The 19,377-nt window shown below is 31.3% G+C and overlaps 1 protein-coding gene across 1 annotated transcript; it reads right to left on the reverse strand.

Moving 5' to 3' along the window:
- Window positions 1-321: 321 nt before the first annotated feature.
- Window positions 322-14,585, reverse strand: LOC100568636 (filaggrin). Its single transcript, XM_003243700.4, has 3 exons — window positions 14,201-14,585; window positions 5,941-6,308; window positions 322-2,921 (listed from the first exon to the last, which is right to left on the reverse strand). Exons 1-3 carry the CDS (start codon window positions 14,421-14,423, stop codon window positions 2,247-2,249), a joined length of 1,266 nt encoding a protein of 421 aa, XP_003243748.1. The 5' UTR covers window positions 14,424-14,585; the 3' UTR covers window positions 322-2,246.
- Between the last annotated feature and the right edge of the window lie 4,792 nt (window positions 14,586-19,377).

Genomic DNA, 19,377 nt, shown 5'->3' on the forward strand with positions numbered 1-19,377 from the left:
TAATATCTATGCCTAGCAATTTTCTATTCGTATAATCTATATTTTTAATTCATAACTATTTTCTAATAACAAGACCTATCAATTGTCGGACCGCCCCCCCCCCCCTCAAGAAAAAAGTTGAGCCAGCAGCTATTGTAAAGGGTTAATAAGTAAAATATAATAATAAACTGCTTATTAATATCGAATCGGTTGATCAATAATAATCCTAACAAATAAAAAAACAAAACAAATGTACACAAATGTACACAAATGAAACACTTATTATAAAGATGAAACAGAAACCAACCTATCCTCGTCGTCATTACCAGGGTATATGTGGTATAGCTATGCTACACTACGGCGCGTGTGTGAACTCTTTCAAATTATTATTATTATTATTTTTAAACCGCATACGTATACCTATTATACGTTGGATATAGTCCATTTCGGTATAATAGGTATCTCATATACCTACATAATAATATATATATATGTATATGAATTACCTATACGGCTATACAAAATCTGAACCATACAAACCGAATATACATTTTTTTTTTTCAATAAAATATAAGGAGAGGACTGCGCGTGTATAAATGTATATCTCGTTTAGGTATATATATAGGTATAATAATATAGTGTATGGAATCGTATTTTTATATATATTTTTTTTTATTACACAATCCAGAATCTCGATAATAGGATTTTAAATCACGGCTTTATAAACTGTCGTTTAATAATTGGGTATAAAATATAAACAGAGAGCGGTCAAATAACGAGGCCTTGGGTTTTTGTTTTTTTGTATAACGATCCTTTTCACGGGTTCAATTGCATTCGTTATCATAATATAATATTATTTGATCCGGTAGGAATATTTATTTATTTATTTATATTTAATTGTATCTAGAAGCACACCGTTTACCGCTGAAATTCACATTCGTTCTGTTTTTGATGATTAAATTTAATATTATACTATAATGAATGTTAATTAGGGTAGGTATATAGGATAATAATTTTTTTTTGAACAGATAAATGCACAAAAATAATAATATGTACATGCGTATATTTAGAAATTAATTAAAGGCTTAACTCGTATAAAGGTATATAAACATAATATATTAAACAGAATGATCGTTTTCTCAGGTACTCAACATGTTGAGTGCACTCAATTTTCGGAAGATTTTACGTTAAATTGTTAACTCTCCAAAACGCGCATGCAATATGCCAATATCTCTAATATTGAGTAATATAATATAATATAATATATATTTTTAATATCATGTATTTAGGTAGGCCTATTTTTTTAAAGTAATATTTAATTTCTAACTATGATTCTAATATCAAACTTGACCTATTATGAGAGCTATTTAAAATTTAAACTTAAATCCGTTTTTTTTTTAATGATTAAAATGGTGACTATCGAACAATTCGTAACGTCTCTAGTTTAAATATTTAAATAAATATTTAAATAAAATATTTAATGCTACTTAAGTAAAACACTATATTTAGTACATTTTAGCAAATAAAAAAAAAACTATTTATTATGAACGAATTTAATCATCTTAACAAATATGAAAAAAGTATTCGTTATTATTATTACCTAACCTATAACTTAGTCCTACCTAAATATGATTTAAAAAATATATAGGATATTGGTAATTATTAAAATACGAGTGGGAGAGGATCAATAAACTTGAAACGTTCGAGTTATAATGTTAATGTGTATTTAGGTACGTCCCATTATAGGTTGTGAGAAAAGTACCTATTCAATTCAACGTAATCCGTCCTAGAAATGTAGTGTTCACCTAAAACATGATCACACTGAACATGATTATATTATTTAGATATATAAATAACATACTTAGAGGTAAATATTATATATGTAGGTATATACTATTATATACAGACACACTGCACACAATTGTAGGCGTAAAACAACGATAATAATAATTATAAAATAAGCTACCAAGTTTTATATATTTAGTAAGTCTGTCAGTGAAGTGCCCTGGAATTTTCAATGGACAGGGGGGGGGGGGTTATAAGTAATTATACATTTAAATGAATCGTGGTGGTAATATACCGAAGACAAAAAAAATCTAAGGGGATATGTGGGACAATGAAGGGAGGGAATATAAGATATACCACCCCCACCACACCTTGGCACGCCACTGAAGTCTGTCGAAGCGGTTGCTTCCACCAAGTATACGTGCGCATTACCATACACGCGCAGGCGTATAATATTATAGACTTTGAAGTATCGTCACCGCTCAATAAAAGTCGTCGCCACCCGCAGCCTCGTGTTCACCGTACTTCTTGTTGTCGGACAGGGTATCGTACTCGGCCTTGTGGTCGTGGTGCGACTTGTGACCGGATTCGCCGCTGTGGCCCTTGTGGCCATCGTGGTAGCTGCCCTTCTCAAACTGGCCGGCTGTGCCCTTGTGCGCTTCATCGTAGCCCGAATCGTGGTGCGTGCCGTGCTTGTGGCCGCCTTCCTTCTGAGAAAAGTCCTTGTGCTTGCCACCGTACTTGTCGAACTTGCCGTGCTTGTGCGCGTCGTCGTAGAACTTCTGTTCCTTATTGTACTCGTCCTTGTGGTACACGTTGTGGAACCCGGTCGTCTTGTGCCCCTTCTTGTGATGCTCGGTCTCGCCGAACTTGTGGCCTTTGACTCCGTGAGTGCCGCTCTTGTGCTTGCCGTAGTGGTCCGCCTCGTTCTTGTGACCGTTGCTGTGGCCGGACGCCTTCTTGTAGTGGCTCTTCAGGTCGTCCTTGCCGTACTTTCCGGCGTGGCCCTTGTCAAAGTCGTGCTGGTTCTTGTAGCCGCTGTTACCCAGTGTGCCCTGCGAGAAGTAATGGCCGGCCTTTTGGTACGAACCGCCAGCCTTTGAGTGTTTGCTCGGCGACTTGTACTCATTGTGGGTGTAAGGCGAACCGAAATAGTTCTGAAAAGGTCCGCATAAAATCATCAGACGAAAACAATATGATGTCGCAGTCGCGACCACAAACGTTGTTATGGAGGTATGTACTTAGTGTAATTGTATACAGGGATGGATCCAGGTGAGGGGAAAGTTGCACTTTCCTGCCTCCCAAGGATCGAAGTTTCCCTATGTCTTAGCCCGTGTTTTCTATTGTAGTGCAGTTGTAGTTTATGTCTGTACTCTGTAGTATTGATGTAGTAAATTGTTTTGTACTTTTGCGCCCCCCCCCCTAAAATTATGCACTGGACCGGCCACTGTGACTGAATGTATAATATTATGATAATGCACAACTGGTACAAGTGTAGTACGTTTTGGTTGTTCATATGAGTGTTATAATTAATTCAGAAATTACGTCAAACTTATTGATTTTGAATTACTTTGCAAAATGATTTTTCCTACGTAAACATTAAACACAAATATTTTATTATTACGTCTAAGGACCCGTTTTACAATAGTTGAACTCCGGTTAAACCACCGAATTCGGCCGGTAAAATCAGTAGTTCAAGCGTACCCGAGGTTTAAACTACGATTGTAAAACGGGCCCTAAGGAATTTATACCTTCGATGTGGACCTCTACAATAATTATTGTTATATTATATGAATGTATTATTTATCCAATCTATATGTTCTTTTCCATTTTAATAATAATATATTAATATATGTAAAAGAGCTTAAAAAATCCTCAAGTGTCGACATTTTGCAGTTTGGTGATAATAAATATTTTAGTTGATTTTTTTTCAAATATATATAGAGAAGAATCAACTCTGAACAATTTCTATTAACTCACTGTTATACTATACGGTATAGTTATGTTAAAATGTATTCATACAGATTTCAATATTTCTATCAATTTCTAGAACCATCGGAATTTCGGAATAAGAATCCAGATAATATGATAAATATTGAATTATGAATTTTGAATTTTGATTTTAATACAGTTCCTACCTACCTATATAAAGCTTGAGTAAAATGTTAAAATTAAATTTGGTTTAAAAGGTATTATTATTATTATTAGTATGCAAATAATATTATAGCCTATAAATATATATTATTTTTGTCATAATATCACATAGGTACATAACGTTTGATTTTTAAACAATGTATTTTAATAAAATTACTTAGTTTAAACGATCGTACCCATCATATTATATATTTCACCAATTTATTCATCTAGGTGTTGTAAAAACAAAAATTCCAGCGCCTGGAATTCATGTTAGGTACCTATATACGAAGAATGGTTGACGTGCATAAATCACAGCTGTTTGCATATACATTTCGTTAGGTTAACTTTTGGCCTTCGAACCTTTGGAAAAACGAAATTATGTAGGCCGGAGGAAAAACAAACGGGATAAAAATGCAAAAGCGTTAAAATATGTATAAGACGAAAGAAAAATAGAAGTCATAAATCATAACAATGTTTAAAATGTCTGTCCGGGTTAACATGTGAGACGGTTTCGAATTGCATTCAAATGTAATCACTTTGAAATCTTTCATTCGTTCACCATTTTGTATTCATCCCAAAAGGCATAGTGTTATTAAATATCGATTTATTTTTTATCCAGCGGGAATTAATATTATTTTTTAAAAGCCTAATCTAATGAAGTACTTTCAAATATTATTTAATATCCACTTAGCAAATATGAGCACTGAACAGTTTATTATGTATGCAATACAATATTATAAGTGTGTTTAAAAACAAAATAATGAAAAGAACCTGTCCGGTTTTTGGTCTGTATAAATAGTATACAGTTTTATTAAAATTATATTATATTTATTGAATAATTAAATATATAATATTAGAAATACCAAAAAGTAAAACGAATACTGATAACTATTTGTGTTCAAACTCCAAATCGGAAAATGTTCATTATAATAATATGCATGTTGGTTAAGTCTTTAATTTTTATAATATATTTTTTTCAAAATAACATGATACAATGATATATGAATAAATAATTAATACATATTATTATATTTTGTAACACTTGGTCGGAATTTAAAACGATAATACTAATAATAATAAAACCTATCTATACATCGCGATTAATCGGTTGCTATATTTTATAATGTTATTTAATATTTTACCAGTGGTTTCCAGCCTGTTATACTCTACGCTCCCTAGTAAATTTTCTAAATTCTTACGCCCCCCTTAAATTAGAGTTTAGATGACCTTTTTTTTTTTATTTTAATGACACAAAATAACTATGCTATACTATATAATTAAACTTTGTACATATCGATGTTAGAATTTAGATTATATGGGAAGAGGTAAATCATTATAATACTGGTATAATTGGTATCGATGGTGACCGTGAGAATACTAATTTATTGTTTTTAATTTTACTGACTGTAAAATGACATAATTATTTTAACAATAAAATTCATGTTATTTTATCATCATTTTATTCCCTCCGTGCAATATCTAAATACCCCCTGGCTGAGAACCACTGTATTGTATATTTGTACAATTTACTTTTACATATATACCTACACAAAGTTTGAAAACGGGCAAAGATTATAATTTATAAAATATAATTAAATTTTTTTTCATTTTATTAAAAATCATTTACAGTCCTACAATGTAAATTTGATAAATGCCAAATGGTTATTGAAAGGAGGTTACCTTTATGGGCAGGTACTCAGCAGTGCCACCCGGCTAGGTAATTTTTAGTTATTACCCATAGATCTATAAACCAGTTAGTTTATAGGTCGATGGTAAGTATTACCTATTGTTTTTACTTTTATTTTAGTAGGTAGCGTTCTCTAGGCCACTGTTTTTTGATTCTTCTACGCGTACTTTACCGGAAAGTGAGATGGAGGATAGTTGTTTGATTAATGTATTACTGCCAGAGTTTATAAGTTAGTGTGAAATTTAAAGTAATATAATTTTGCTAGTTGAAGAAGGGTTAAGGTATTTTTAGGTATTTGTGAAGATTATTGTTTGTGAAATAAATAAATAATACCTAATGATTCACACACTGACCTGATCGTCGAGTCCGTGCGCGTCGCCTTTTAGGCCGTCGGTGGACACGTCACGATGGTACTTGAACGGTGACGGGCTGAAGTCAAATGCGTCGCCGAGATCGTCGTGATCAAAATTATAGCCACCGATGTCTGAAATTGGCGCCGCCGAGTCGTCCGCGTCATCCAGCCCGTACTTCCCGCCGTCAAAGTCGTCTGCCATCGGGTTTCCGAAACGAGAACTCGGTTGGTTGTAACCGCCGCCGTCGATGCTGCGACCGCTGTTGTAGTGCACATCCCTCTCCTCGCCGACGACCGGTATGTGGTATGGCGACGCGTGTTTATTACTGACCACAGGCATCCCGTGAAAGCCATTTTCCTTTTTGAAATCTATATGATAATAATATAAAATAATTATCGACAGTGACAACCACCGAATAACGTTGAGTTGACGATATTGGTATACAAATAATATGATAGACCTATACAGATTATAATAATTTTGAAGGCGACGAGTAATCTTTAAACGTTAAAAAAATAATATCGAAATGTAAGAGCATATACAGGATGATGATTCACCAAGCATGCTGACCCCCGTGTTTCCCTTATTATTAATGCAGTTATTCAAATTCTGATTTTTCGAATTTTTAAATAAACTCAAAGACCATATTTTCAAATTATTGAGTTATTTTGTATTACTAAAGAACTAAGGAGTGTCCTGTGGTGATATAAACTTCTGAGTTTTGTTTTTCAAACGAGAACCCCCCTTGTTATTATTAATTATCCCCTGTATAGCTTGAAGTAGAAAATGGGTGTTCTCATTTGAAAAATAGAAGTTTGTATTCAGTGCTCGAATTGGGAAAAAATTAAGTAGAGGAGCTCAATACAACAATTTAAAAACTGCGTTCCAAGGGCGCAAATGCGCAATTACTCAACACGTCCCCTTGCGCACCACCCCCCCCCCTCACCAATTCGAGCACTGTTTGTATCTCCACAGTCCACAGGACACTTCTTAATAGTAAGTACAACAAATCTCAAGAATTTAAAAATATGATCTTAAAGACTAAAGTATATTTAAAATTTCTAAAAATCAGATTTTGAATAACTAATTTATTGAAGAAAAAAGGGGCTTAACATGATTGGTGAATAACACTCGTAGACTTATAATATATATTGTATTATATTATGTATTTTAATATATATTATTATTATAATAGCAGTGAATATATTTTACAACAATCGAACTAATTTGTTAGCAAATTGTTAGACAACTTTATTATAATAATATAATATTCGACGATTGAAAATTTTTGAAAATTTTGCGTCGCTATTTACACGGTAGGAATTATATACCTATACAGCATCACAACAGTTTATCAGAACTTTTTTTGGACTCAAACCACGCTTTTCGCACGACATTGTTAGACAACTTTCAAAGTTTGTTAGATTTTACTTCTGACGCTAGAAATTTTTTAATTTTTACGCTGTAATCTCAACGGTAGCAGCACAAAAGTTTGTTATAGGACTTTTTTTGTCTTGGAAACCGGCTTAAACCAACGTTCAAACAGATCGTAAGACTTTATTTACGATGCTAAGAAATTTTCAATTTTGACGTAACTGTCTTCGCACGCCACTATTATGTTATATATAGTATTATGAACACAAAAGATTGTCAGGAAAGGATAATTTGAAGTTTAATTTAGTAGGAACAGTTACACAACAAACTATAACAGTAGACTAACAATATAATATATGAGATAAATATATATTATATGTATAAACAATGATATACTAGAGTTAGATATATTTTGGGGCGGCATTGAAATTCCATTGGATTAGGTTTGCAGCGATTGTAAAGGTTGAAAATTAATATTTTCTTGAAAATGCATAGTTACGATAGCTGGGGTTTTCCGGATACGATGTTGTACGCATAATCTTTCAATTACTTTTGATCAGTTTTATTCGGACGATAATTTAACGCTTTAACGAAAATTACTATCACGAATTGCCGACAGACAGGTGGTAATAAGACGAGATTGATTGGTGTAAAGCGAGACAAAATAATTTACGAAAATCGAACATTTGCGACACGGACCAGACTGCGGATATATATCTCTTTATGCTTATTGCGATAATACGGAATCGATATAAATATCGACTGCGTGACTCGTATAATGGCAATTTATTCTGCAATAGCCGACGACTATCAATTTGTACACCACCGCTAAATACTGACACGACTAATATACCTAAAAGTGTGACACATTATACAGTGTCGAAGTCTTCATAATATTGTACTTATATGTGCTTAGTATAATTTTCGTTACATCATCATAAAGTTACAATATAAGTATTACGCGTAATATAATAAGTCGGGATTAGAGTTAGGTAAGTACAATATATACCTAATAGGACGTTTTGAATTACATCATGATCCGTTGTAGTTGAAATTTAAACATTGTTCGGCGAATGCAGTATTTTATGGAGGTTTTAGAGCGACGAGCCAGGGAAATATATATAATTTATTTTCTATGAGTAGCTGCCGTATCAAAAAGTAATTATTTTACTGCGAATTCAAATGGTTTACAATAAACACGTGGTACTCGTAAAACTGCAGAGGACTAAGCATTGTCGTTGGCCGTTGCGACAACAACTGCGCAGGACCTACGACACTACAGCACGAGTTGCGAGTGACCTTTGTCGCAGATTTCATTGCGGCATCGCGTAGGTAATTAATTAAAATGTACCTAATTGAAAAAAAAATAAACAATTAAACCAATGAAAACAAAACGAAAAATACCTACAGTGGAAATTGCAAAAAAACGAACACAAAAGGGCCCCTTGTGCGCGGTTGTCTCGACGACAATTTATAATAATCGATTCGGGTCACCTGTACCGAGGTGAAACTCGTGAGCCGACAAAATATCGTCGTCATTTATTTCGTCAAGGGCACGACGATCGTCGATCCGCGAACTGCGAAGTATTCAAGTTCAACCGGCTACTACACAGCGAGTGATGAATACGATGACTTATTATACTACTATATAGGTATATAATAAATAAATAATACACGATAATGAAAAGTGGCGCCGCGTGCTGTCCCCCTACCCCCACCACGAGTGAACGACAACGAGGCACGCGAACGACATTCAAAAAAAAAAAATATATATATAATTATTTATGTAACTATTATATAATAAAATTATCACCAGCTCCCCAACAGGTAATTTTTTTTATTTTAACGCTTTTAACCCTCGTCGAGGTGTAGTAACCCTTTACTGCACCCTGCAGGTGGCCCGCCAGTGTTGTACCGGTCGAATAATAAAACACACGACACCGGAAATGTAATAATATAATACATAATATGTAAAGCCGTGACACGAAGAAAACCCTATCGGCGGCGACGATCTTCCGGAAAAACACGTCAACTGGCGGTTAATTATCATCACCGCGTTGACATGAAATCAACGATATATGCCATGCATTATCATTACGCAGTCATTTCGCCGATCCCTTCTTTCTACCTTACGACTCATTAATTAAGGTCCGGACGACTCATCTACGCGTCGGTGACTATAATCATTGCCAGTAATATCGGTTAACACGACTTTGTCTAAGATCGGATAGTTCCATTTTCCAGGGGTACAACATTATATTATGCAGCGTACACCGAAAAGCTAACATAAGATAGTTTTCAGAGTGGGTTGGAAATAAACAACCTCATCTACCTTATAGGTAGGTGCAAGAAAATGATGCGTACCTACCCGTTAAGATAAATTCATAATATACGACGTAAATATAGGTAACATTATATAATTATGAAGGGAATAGTTAATTGATCTACCAAATATCTGCTGGGCTGGGCAAGTTAATGATTTTTCTTTTAACACAGTAAGTTAATATGCATCAATAACAAAAAGATAAAAGTTATAAAAGTCAATTTCATTTTTGGTTAACTCAGTTAAGTTAAAAGTTAGTACACACTTTTTTTAAATTTTTTATCAATTTTTTTTACTACACTAGCCTACCTACTTTATTTTTTATCATCCCAAAACTAAATTGTAGACTATATAATGCTTACTTTACAGAGTATTTTCAACCATTATATATTTTATTGAAGTTTTTCGTTTCTAAAAATATAATAATGGTTACGTATAAAATAAGTAAGATTGAAAAATTAAAATTTTTTAACTTTAAACAATATTCACGGTAAATATTTTTTGACATGAAAACAAAATAGACTGAGATAGTGAAATACTGAAATGTAATAAAATCAAAAACAAAATAAATTAACTTAACTTAATATTATTAAAATGAAAAATTAATTCGTTAATTTCACGTTAGGTAATTATAAAAAAAAAAATTTAGTAAGTTAATGGGTAGGTTAATGAAAATCCAAAAATAACTAGTTAAATTAAAAAGTTAATATTTTTACCCGTTAATGCCCAGCCTTGTCAAATATTAAACTAATTATGGATACAGTGTATAATGATTAACGGATTGGATAATACAATAAAAAAATTTAAACTCTCAACGTAAAAAAATTTTTTGGTAAAAACTGGCGCTAGCATAGGTACATTTATTTTTGTATTTCCTGTTTGGAATGATCGTCTTATATACTCAAAACTATTAATTAATTGGGATCATGTCAAGAGGGTTGCGTTTATTTGCCCTCACAGGTACTTGAAAAAACATACGTTATTTTAAATTTAAATATTCTAGTACAACTTACTATACTATTACTACCTACTTATTCGGTTGACTTTTACACAAGAACTCAATTTTTTCGTACTTATTACATGGACAATTATTGTATTGTTATTATCTTTATTGTATGATTAGTGATTATTTCATATATTGTTATTACACCGTATATCGTATAAATTATTATTAGAAATAAAAAATTATTTTGACGCCACAAAATATGCATGTTAAAAGTTTACAACAAATAGTTATAACTTAATTTATCTCGACTAATATTTAAAATGATAAAATATTAGTTTTTTTTATTCAATTCTAATATTATATTCCATGAAAATGATATTAAATCAGTAGGTAAAGGTAATGCCTTCGAAATCCCGAGTCGTGAATAACCTGCGTGACAAATATTAATATAAACGGAACAAAATTTGTTATATTATTGGGACGCGTCTATTGTTTATTTCCATCCGCGCTACTGGACTATACCGATGGATTTGGATACCCATGTAGGTCATAAAATATGTTATAATATACGATAATGAGAATAATGTTACATCCAGAATAATTTACATCATAAAATAAAAATTACCAACAGTTGGTGTTTTTTTCAAAAATTATAATCCTTGACGTGGACCAATAATTTATTACATATTATAACCAATACCGTGGTACACGTCACGTTGTTATATTTTTAATAAATAATAATACAAAATTTTAACCAGATATTCTAAGCTCTAATGCTAATACGATAATGTAGGTCGTTGTTGTATATTATACCTGCTGGTATTTTATTCAAACAAATATTATATGATTAACTTTATGCCGTTTGGAAAATTACACCGATTTATGTTATTTTAAAACAACTGAGCAATAAATCATAGAAGTTCGCCAGTAAAATAATCATTTTCATACCAATCAGTTTTAATCGATGGAATTAATGATAATTTATCTAAACTTCGAAGTAGTCTCAGATGTGACTATTGACATTGTTATTGATGGTCATTTTCGTAATAATTTTAATATTTCACAGAAATCGCAGCGAATGGATAAAATGCGAGCCAATTAACCGAGTAATATCTAACGTAACAAATTATATTTTTTGGGCCCATGGAAAAAATAAATAAAATAAAACTATATAATATGTTTACGTTTTTTTAAAAAAAAACATTTGGTAATAATACTTTAAGTTGTGTGATAAATGATATGCATTATTCACGAGGCATATTTCTTTGAGAATGTATTCTTGTCGCAGTTTAATAAATAATTTTAAATCTTATATTTTTCAATCTTGACATCGTTATTCGTACAGATTTAAAACATTGTTGAATGATTTTATTGCCAAAAGACGTACGACTTTAAAATTTCATTATTTTTGGTAATAAAAATGAGGTAATAATATGGTACTTCAAATAATTAGATAATTTTTAATTTTAAACTAAAAATATTTTAATAGAAATTTATTATACAATGAATGGTATTCAATAAAAAATTTAACTTTTTATTCCTTGAATTTAATCTGCAATATAGTTTTTAAATTATAAAGACCTGTAGCTATATTTACATAAATGCTGGAATGCCTTCAGTAAAATTAAATTTAATTCCGTCTGTGTGCATACCTACATTTTACTCATTACATTTAATATTTCAAAATTCAAAGTAAAAATTTGTTTTTCATTAACGTACAATAATGATGAATTGTTAATAAAATTATCGTCTTGTCGAGCTTTTGGTAAGAAACACCGAATTCCATTTTTTAATTTGTATTAATGTTGAGCGCTATAATATTATAAATTTATATTTTATAATACGTCTTATAGCATTAAAATTTGAAATATTGAAACACATTAAAAACATTAAACTAAAATATCTTTTTTGTTGAGTTCGTATAATCAATCAATTCTGAACACGATTATGTCGTTATAAAATGTGTTGGAAATACCTACTGCAGGTTGGTGATAATACGTCGTTATTATTTTCCCTCACATTTTGAGAAGAAACATTTAGACACATTTACTTGATATTTTGGTAACAGGCGTAATGCGTATGACTATTAATGATTAGGTTCCCTGAAGTTTTGCACGCGGTGGTCTGTGATTTGAATTTTTTACTTGAAGGGCTTACAACACAAAGTTTTCAAATTATTTCTGATTCAACTAAAACTTGTGCAATAAAATCCTCATATAACCGACGATAAAAGTATGATGGTGTTCAGTAGGTATATTTGATACAATTTTCGGTACACGGGGAACGGCTTGCATAATATTGTAGCAAAAAGGCAAATGGTTATTGAAAGTTTTGGTTTTTTTGATTTTGAATATATTATACTTGAAAAGTGTCTATTAAACTTTGAATTTGTATGTGGAACCTGGAAAATTTAATGCATACATTTCACGTGTATCTATATTCAAATCTTTTTATTTTGTCGATTGATGAGTTTGTCCATCACATTATTCATGTTTTCTAAAATACAAAAGTTGTAACGTTTTATCAATAACATAAAGTTTTATCTTTTAAAATAATTACATTATTATTTTATTACTTATAGATATAACAATATATTATAATCAGGGACTGGAACCTATAGGGTGTTTCGGTTACGGTTATTAATTTAATTTGTTTAAGGGTTCCGGTTTCATTTCGGTTTTCTAAAAAAATATAAGGGTTCTAGAACCGGTTAATACTGGTTTTGAAAAATACCGGTTAATTTCGGTTAACTTTGGTTTCGGATTATTGAACATTTTTTTTTTTAAAAAATAGTCTGAAATAATTTATTTATTCATGTTTAAATTGTAATTATTTCATGAAAATAGAAGATATTATGAAAAGTTATAAAAACATTAAAACATTAAAACACAATATCAACATCTCCATTGCTGACTGCCGCCGTGCTAGCTCAGCGCACGTCGACAATGTCATATAAAATGGATTTTCTTATCTACTATTTTTAGTTTTACAATTTTGAATAATATTATGCCCGTATTATTATTTATAACTATATATTTTCACTCAACTAGAGGTTTATTTCTATTAATAATTAATTGGTTGATAGTGTTAATACGACTCTCTGATTCTACGTCGACGAATTACTAGTCACAACACAAAATAAAAAAAAACATTAAAAGATTTTACTTTTATTTTTCTGAACCTGCAAACGGACAAACAAAATAGTCATTTCTAAATTATTACTTTTACTAGTCCAAATAACTAGTCTACCCTAACCTAAATAACCTTTTTATAATTAAGGTTACGGTTTTTCATTTTTGGAAATAGAGGTTCCGGTTCCAGTTCCGATTCCTAAATTTTTTAGGTTAACTTGTTCCAGAACCGGTTCTTTTTGGTTCCGGTTCTGGTCCCTGATTATAATATAGTATTATATTATATAATACACAGTAGTCCATAAAAAAAAACTCCACAAATAATTTGCTAAAGAAAATCTGAGACGTTTCAAATAAAAAATGTTTTTGTATTTTGTTTGAGTAATTCAATTCAATGTCGTTTAATACTATACCTACCTATATTAAATTGTTTATATATTACCATAATGTTTTAATTCGTGTAAAAGCCTCAACGTTTTTCCTTACCTTCCAATATGGCATTGAAGTTTTCATTGTTGCCTTCTCCGAGCTTAATGAATATCGGAGGGTTCTGCCCATCCGTCCTATATATGTATCCCGAAGCTGAGGTTTCTAGATCTTGAACTTTACCGTGTTTCTCCATGTACACTTCTCTAGTTTGTTCACCACACACCATCACTGTTAAAAAAACCACAGTCGCATACACGACCGGTACAACAAAAAGATTCATTTCAATACGAAATAAGCAGACGTCTTTACGTGTTTATAAACTTTCGAACTGTTAACAATTTTTGTTTTTATATTAATTATTATGTTTTATTAATTAGTTATTGTTATTTATTGATGTTCAGCTAAACGATATGACAACAATATTATCCATGTGTTGCTGACGGTGGACCGTGCGAGCGTATATAAAGCGATCGACATCTAACCCTCTCTCCTCTTTTCTGGTTATGGACCACGAGGGTGGGGCGTGCGGTGATAGTCCTTGGAGTTATGACTGATAGCTCAACAGGTAAGTATAGATACCTACTTGAGGACCACTGAAACGGATGGCCACCGTGTGTATGTGTGTGTGTGTGTGTGTGTGAGTGGGTGTGGTAGAAAAAAAAATAACAATATGTAAACACAATGAGGGTTTTTGTTGTTCTTTCGTAATCCGAAGATTCCATTTACTATAATATTATATAGGTACGAACTATAAATTGGACCGCGGCGACGACAGTGACAACGAGTCCTTGAATTTGCAACGGTCCAAAAATCCGAACGTTATTGGTATTATCTATCTAGTCCGATAGGTTATAACCAGTGCTCAAATTGGGGGGGGGGGGGGTGCGCAGGGGGACGGAGCTCCTCTACTATTTTTTTTTTACTTGGACGGGGGACGGACCAAACGAATGCCCAAAATAATTTTTATTAAAATTTGGAGTGGATTTAAAGTGTTTTGTCAACGATAAACCTAATGAATACCTAGTAATTTTACATTTTTTAATATAAAAATATTTTTCATCCTATCTATTGTTTTGACTAGTAATGTTTAACCTTTTTGACTCGTGTCACCTTTGTAGGCCATAAAAGAAAAAAGACTAAGATGCTAGTTTTGCGTAACTTCCCGTGCATAAATGTGCCAAAAACATTTCCAAAAAAGTTTCAATAAACATTCGTTTAATATTGGAATTACAAGTAAGCTCAATTTATTGATTTTTAGTAGACATTTTAACTATCATTATATCTACTGTAAAATATGGTTCTTCAATTCATTCATAACTTATTCGAATCCATAATTTATAATTTTATAATAAACTTATTTTTTTTAAAACAAAATGACTTAAAAAGGTGACACGAGTCGTGAAAATATTGTTACAAAAACAGTGGATCGCGAGTCAAAAAGGTTGGACACTACTAGTCAAAACCATAATTAGGATGAAAAATATTTTTATATTAAAAAATGTAGAATTCATTAGGTTTATATTTGACAATAACTTAGCTCCATTCTTAATTTTATTAAACATTGATTTGGGCATTTGTTTGTAAATATATGTGAACTAGTGTTCACAATTGATATAGGTATGCGTCTATAGCACAAATAATTATTAAGATATAATCAGTTATCACTGATAATTATAAATCTTTTATTTCCTACCGAAATATGTAGGTAGGTATTATCTCTATCAATAAAAATTTCGAAAAATAAAATATGAATATAAAATATAAATCCTTACATGTCACATAGGCACATATAGGTAGTTAAATATTTTATATTTGGAAATTTGGAGTAGAAAATTGTGTAACTAAGGTGAAATGTTGTATTGAAAAATTAGGAATTGGTTAAGGGGGTGTGGTGGGTGAAGTCCCCCACGAGTCTGCGTTGAATAATTTTGCACTTGGAACGCAGTTTATAAATTGTTGGATTGAGCTCCTCTACTTAATAATTCCCAATTCGAGCACTGGTTATAACTTATGTGTTATACGCATACCATAGGAACGTATGCTTCAAGTGTTACGTAGGTATATGTGTTGACGTATTGTTCGGTTACTGATTTGGTTTCTAATCAAATATTTGCATTTGCAAGTATATCTAACTTCAGTTTGATAGTTCAATAATATATTAATACGTCATTATCTTGAGAAACGCGAACGGCGTACACATAAATTAAACCTTTTACATATATTATTGTTGCAAATAGATGAATAATAACAAGAACAATACATTCTGATAACAGTATATCTACCATTCTGTACTTCTGTATATTTAAATTCAGATCAAGCGTGGGGAACTAATGTATTTTTTCTATCATATAATAGCCATATAGAGGTACTTATATTATTTTCACAAGTTTAATTTCGGTCAAACAATTATTGTCATTTATTATGACTGTTGATATTGATATTTTATACGATTCACGATTAAAGATAGTATGGTTGCCCAACGAATCTAGAAAAGTGTCTACCGAAATGAATCTCCATTATCAGTTATTAACAGCTGGAAACTTACGCTCTAGCGCTTATTTGTTGTAATGACTCTAAATGCAATTACCTTTCAAATGTAAATTGTAGTTCCGTGATAGCCACTATGACATATAAGCGCTAGTGCTTAAGTCTCCAGCTGTTTAATTTAACTTTAATACTAATTATAGAAATTCATTTCGGTACGCACTTTTCAAGTATGAGAATCATACGTCGATGGGCAACCATACTATCTATAGCCATGATACGAGTTCAGTTGATAAGAGATTTCGAGTGTACCTCGTCACTGAATTTAGCAGTGGTTTTCAAACTGGATGCGCCGCGGTCTTTCGGAAAGTTCAACTATTCGTTCAAGAATTAAATTATAAAAATGTAATTAATAAAAATTTGTTAGCCCGTCAAGCAAACATTTCTAATTAAAATTACTTATATAATTATAATTCAAAGCAATTTTGTTCAACTAATTATTTAAAGGAAAAAAAAGGTCAGTGTGCCGTGATTATTTTTTGAGGAGCATGGTGTGCCGTGTTCAATAAAAGTTTGAAAACCACGGAAATAGGTTATGGTCATGTTCGACTAGAATTCAACGATAAATTGATGAATGATGAATACGAAAAACGATTCTTATCGGAGATGGTGACCACAGCCTCTGTTTCAAAAGGATATTTATTATTTTATAACTTATTTAATATATTAATATAACCGTCCGTAATATTTATTTTCCGATTAGGCATGTTGATCAAAATATGTGGGTCAAAAACATAGCATATAATATTATACTGTTACTATAGTGTATAGGTAAATAGTAAATACCACGTACCGTAGAACGGTTTGAAAAGGTTTGTGGTATTATAAGCAGCTTAAAAGCAGTCTAATTATTTTGAAAATTTCACTGCGCATAGAAAATAATAATTTAACTCAGTGATGACAAAAATTCTCTACGGTTAATATATTTTTAATTACACCATAGGTATAAACTAAAATAGGTATCGTCATTTGTACATCCGATTTCATCAGGATTAGAACTGCAAATTTCAATAAAAAAAAAATTGTAGACATGTATTTTTAATATATTTTTTTAATTACTGTTAAAACTTAAAAGTATAATTTTTGTTGGACCCTGTATTACATTTCAAACATTTTTACCAAGTGTGTAATTTGTATCATCGTTTATCAAAATAAAGTCGAACAAAATATCAAAAATCTATGATAAATAGCACAAAAATAACTAAAATTAAATAAATAAATAAATTTAAATATGAAATAATTATTACTTATATAAAATATATTTGGTAAAAATATCAAGATTCTACAGTTATATTTGTTTTTGAACTATAACAAAAAAAACGATTTTGTCAAAAACTAGTGTTTTTATAATTTTTTTTTGTGTTTTTCCTCATTAACTGAAAAGTTCTGTGAATTTTTCCCCTCCAAAGTACCAACTAGATCCAACTCAGGGGCGGTTCCAGAGACATGGTTAGGGGGGAGGCAAGTTATAATTTTCTGGCAATTTCGATGTTTTTTTTTGTTTTTGTTTTTACCAGTATACAATTATTTAGAAGTATAGCTTGGGGGGGGCCCTTAGGCCCCCCTGGAGCTGCTCCCGATCCAATTTAATACCAGAAACCGCATTCTCAAAAGTTAAAGCTTGAGCTATTTTTGCTGCTCCGAAATGAAATTAAATACCTACACACAAAAAAAAACCTAATAAACACATCATTATTGTAAAGCCAAAACATTCATACCAGAATCTAAAATTACCATATATTATATTAGTGGTGGTCTCATCAGGTCTATTCGACTCCCTTTCGTTATTAATAATAATTTATAATAAACGAATAAATGACTATCTTTTTTTAATTTTGGTAATTTTTTAAATCGCCGAAAACTCGGTTGTCGATCTCACAGCAAATCCATTAAAGCAGTCGCCAACCCCAGATCAAATGTTCGAAATAGTAAAATATTAGTTATATTGAGTCTTTGAGACGGCATTACCGCGCGGTATACCCATTACCTATATATAATGAAATGGCACGGCACCTTAGTAAAATGTATATCGGGTTGATAAGTATCGGACACATTGATTGATATTTATAAATATATATACATATAGTGTACACACATTTTCAATATATAATACGAAACACTCGCCGCTATATGTATTACACGTCACCTTGCGTATTATTTACCAATTATTTATTACCAATGCCAACACTAGATTAACAAATAATAATGGTCTCTCTTTTTTCCGTTTTTTTATCATACCAAATTGGTTAATATTGTCATACATTTTCAACACATTCGTATAGCATAAATTGTTTTCTTCGCGATTTTTATTCATTATATTATTATTATGTTAGGTATACATATAGGTTCTATGTATAATGTATAGGAATATAATATTTTATATTATACATTTAATAATGTGTTCAATCGACTTATTACCGTCGGATACGAGTAAAATAATGTATCTATATTCTATAGTATATAACGTTGAACATTCACCGCACCATCCGACTTAATACCCAACAACGAATAAAATATTACGTTCACTCCCTGCAGGGTGTACGATATTATATGATATCGATCACTACTAATTTTGTTGTGTACCTAATATTATTATCCGATCGTTTAGATTTCGTCAGCAAATTGGCTTACAGTTTGTTATTTTAAATAATATTTATTAGTAATTTTGGTTTTAATGATTTGGTCAATAT

The sequence above is a fragment of the Acyrthosiphon pisum genome, chromosome A1, assembly GCF_005508785.2.
Source record: "Acyrthosiphon pisum isolate AL4f chromosome A1, pea_aphid_22Mar2018_4r6ur, whole genome shotgun sequence".
NCBI lineage: Eukaryota > Metazoa > Arthropoda > Insecta > Hemiptera > Aphididae > Acyrthosiphon > Acyrthosiphon pisum.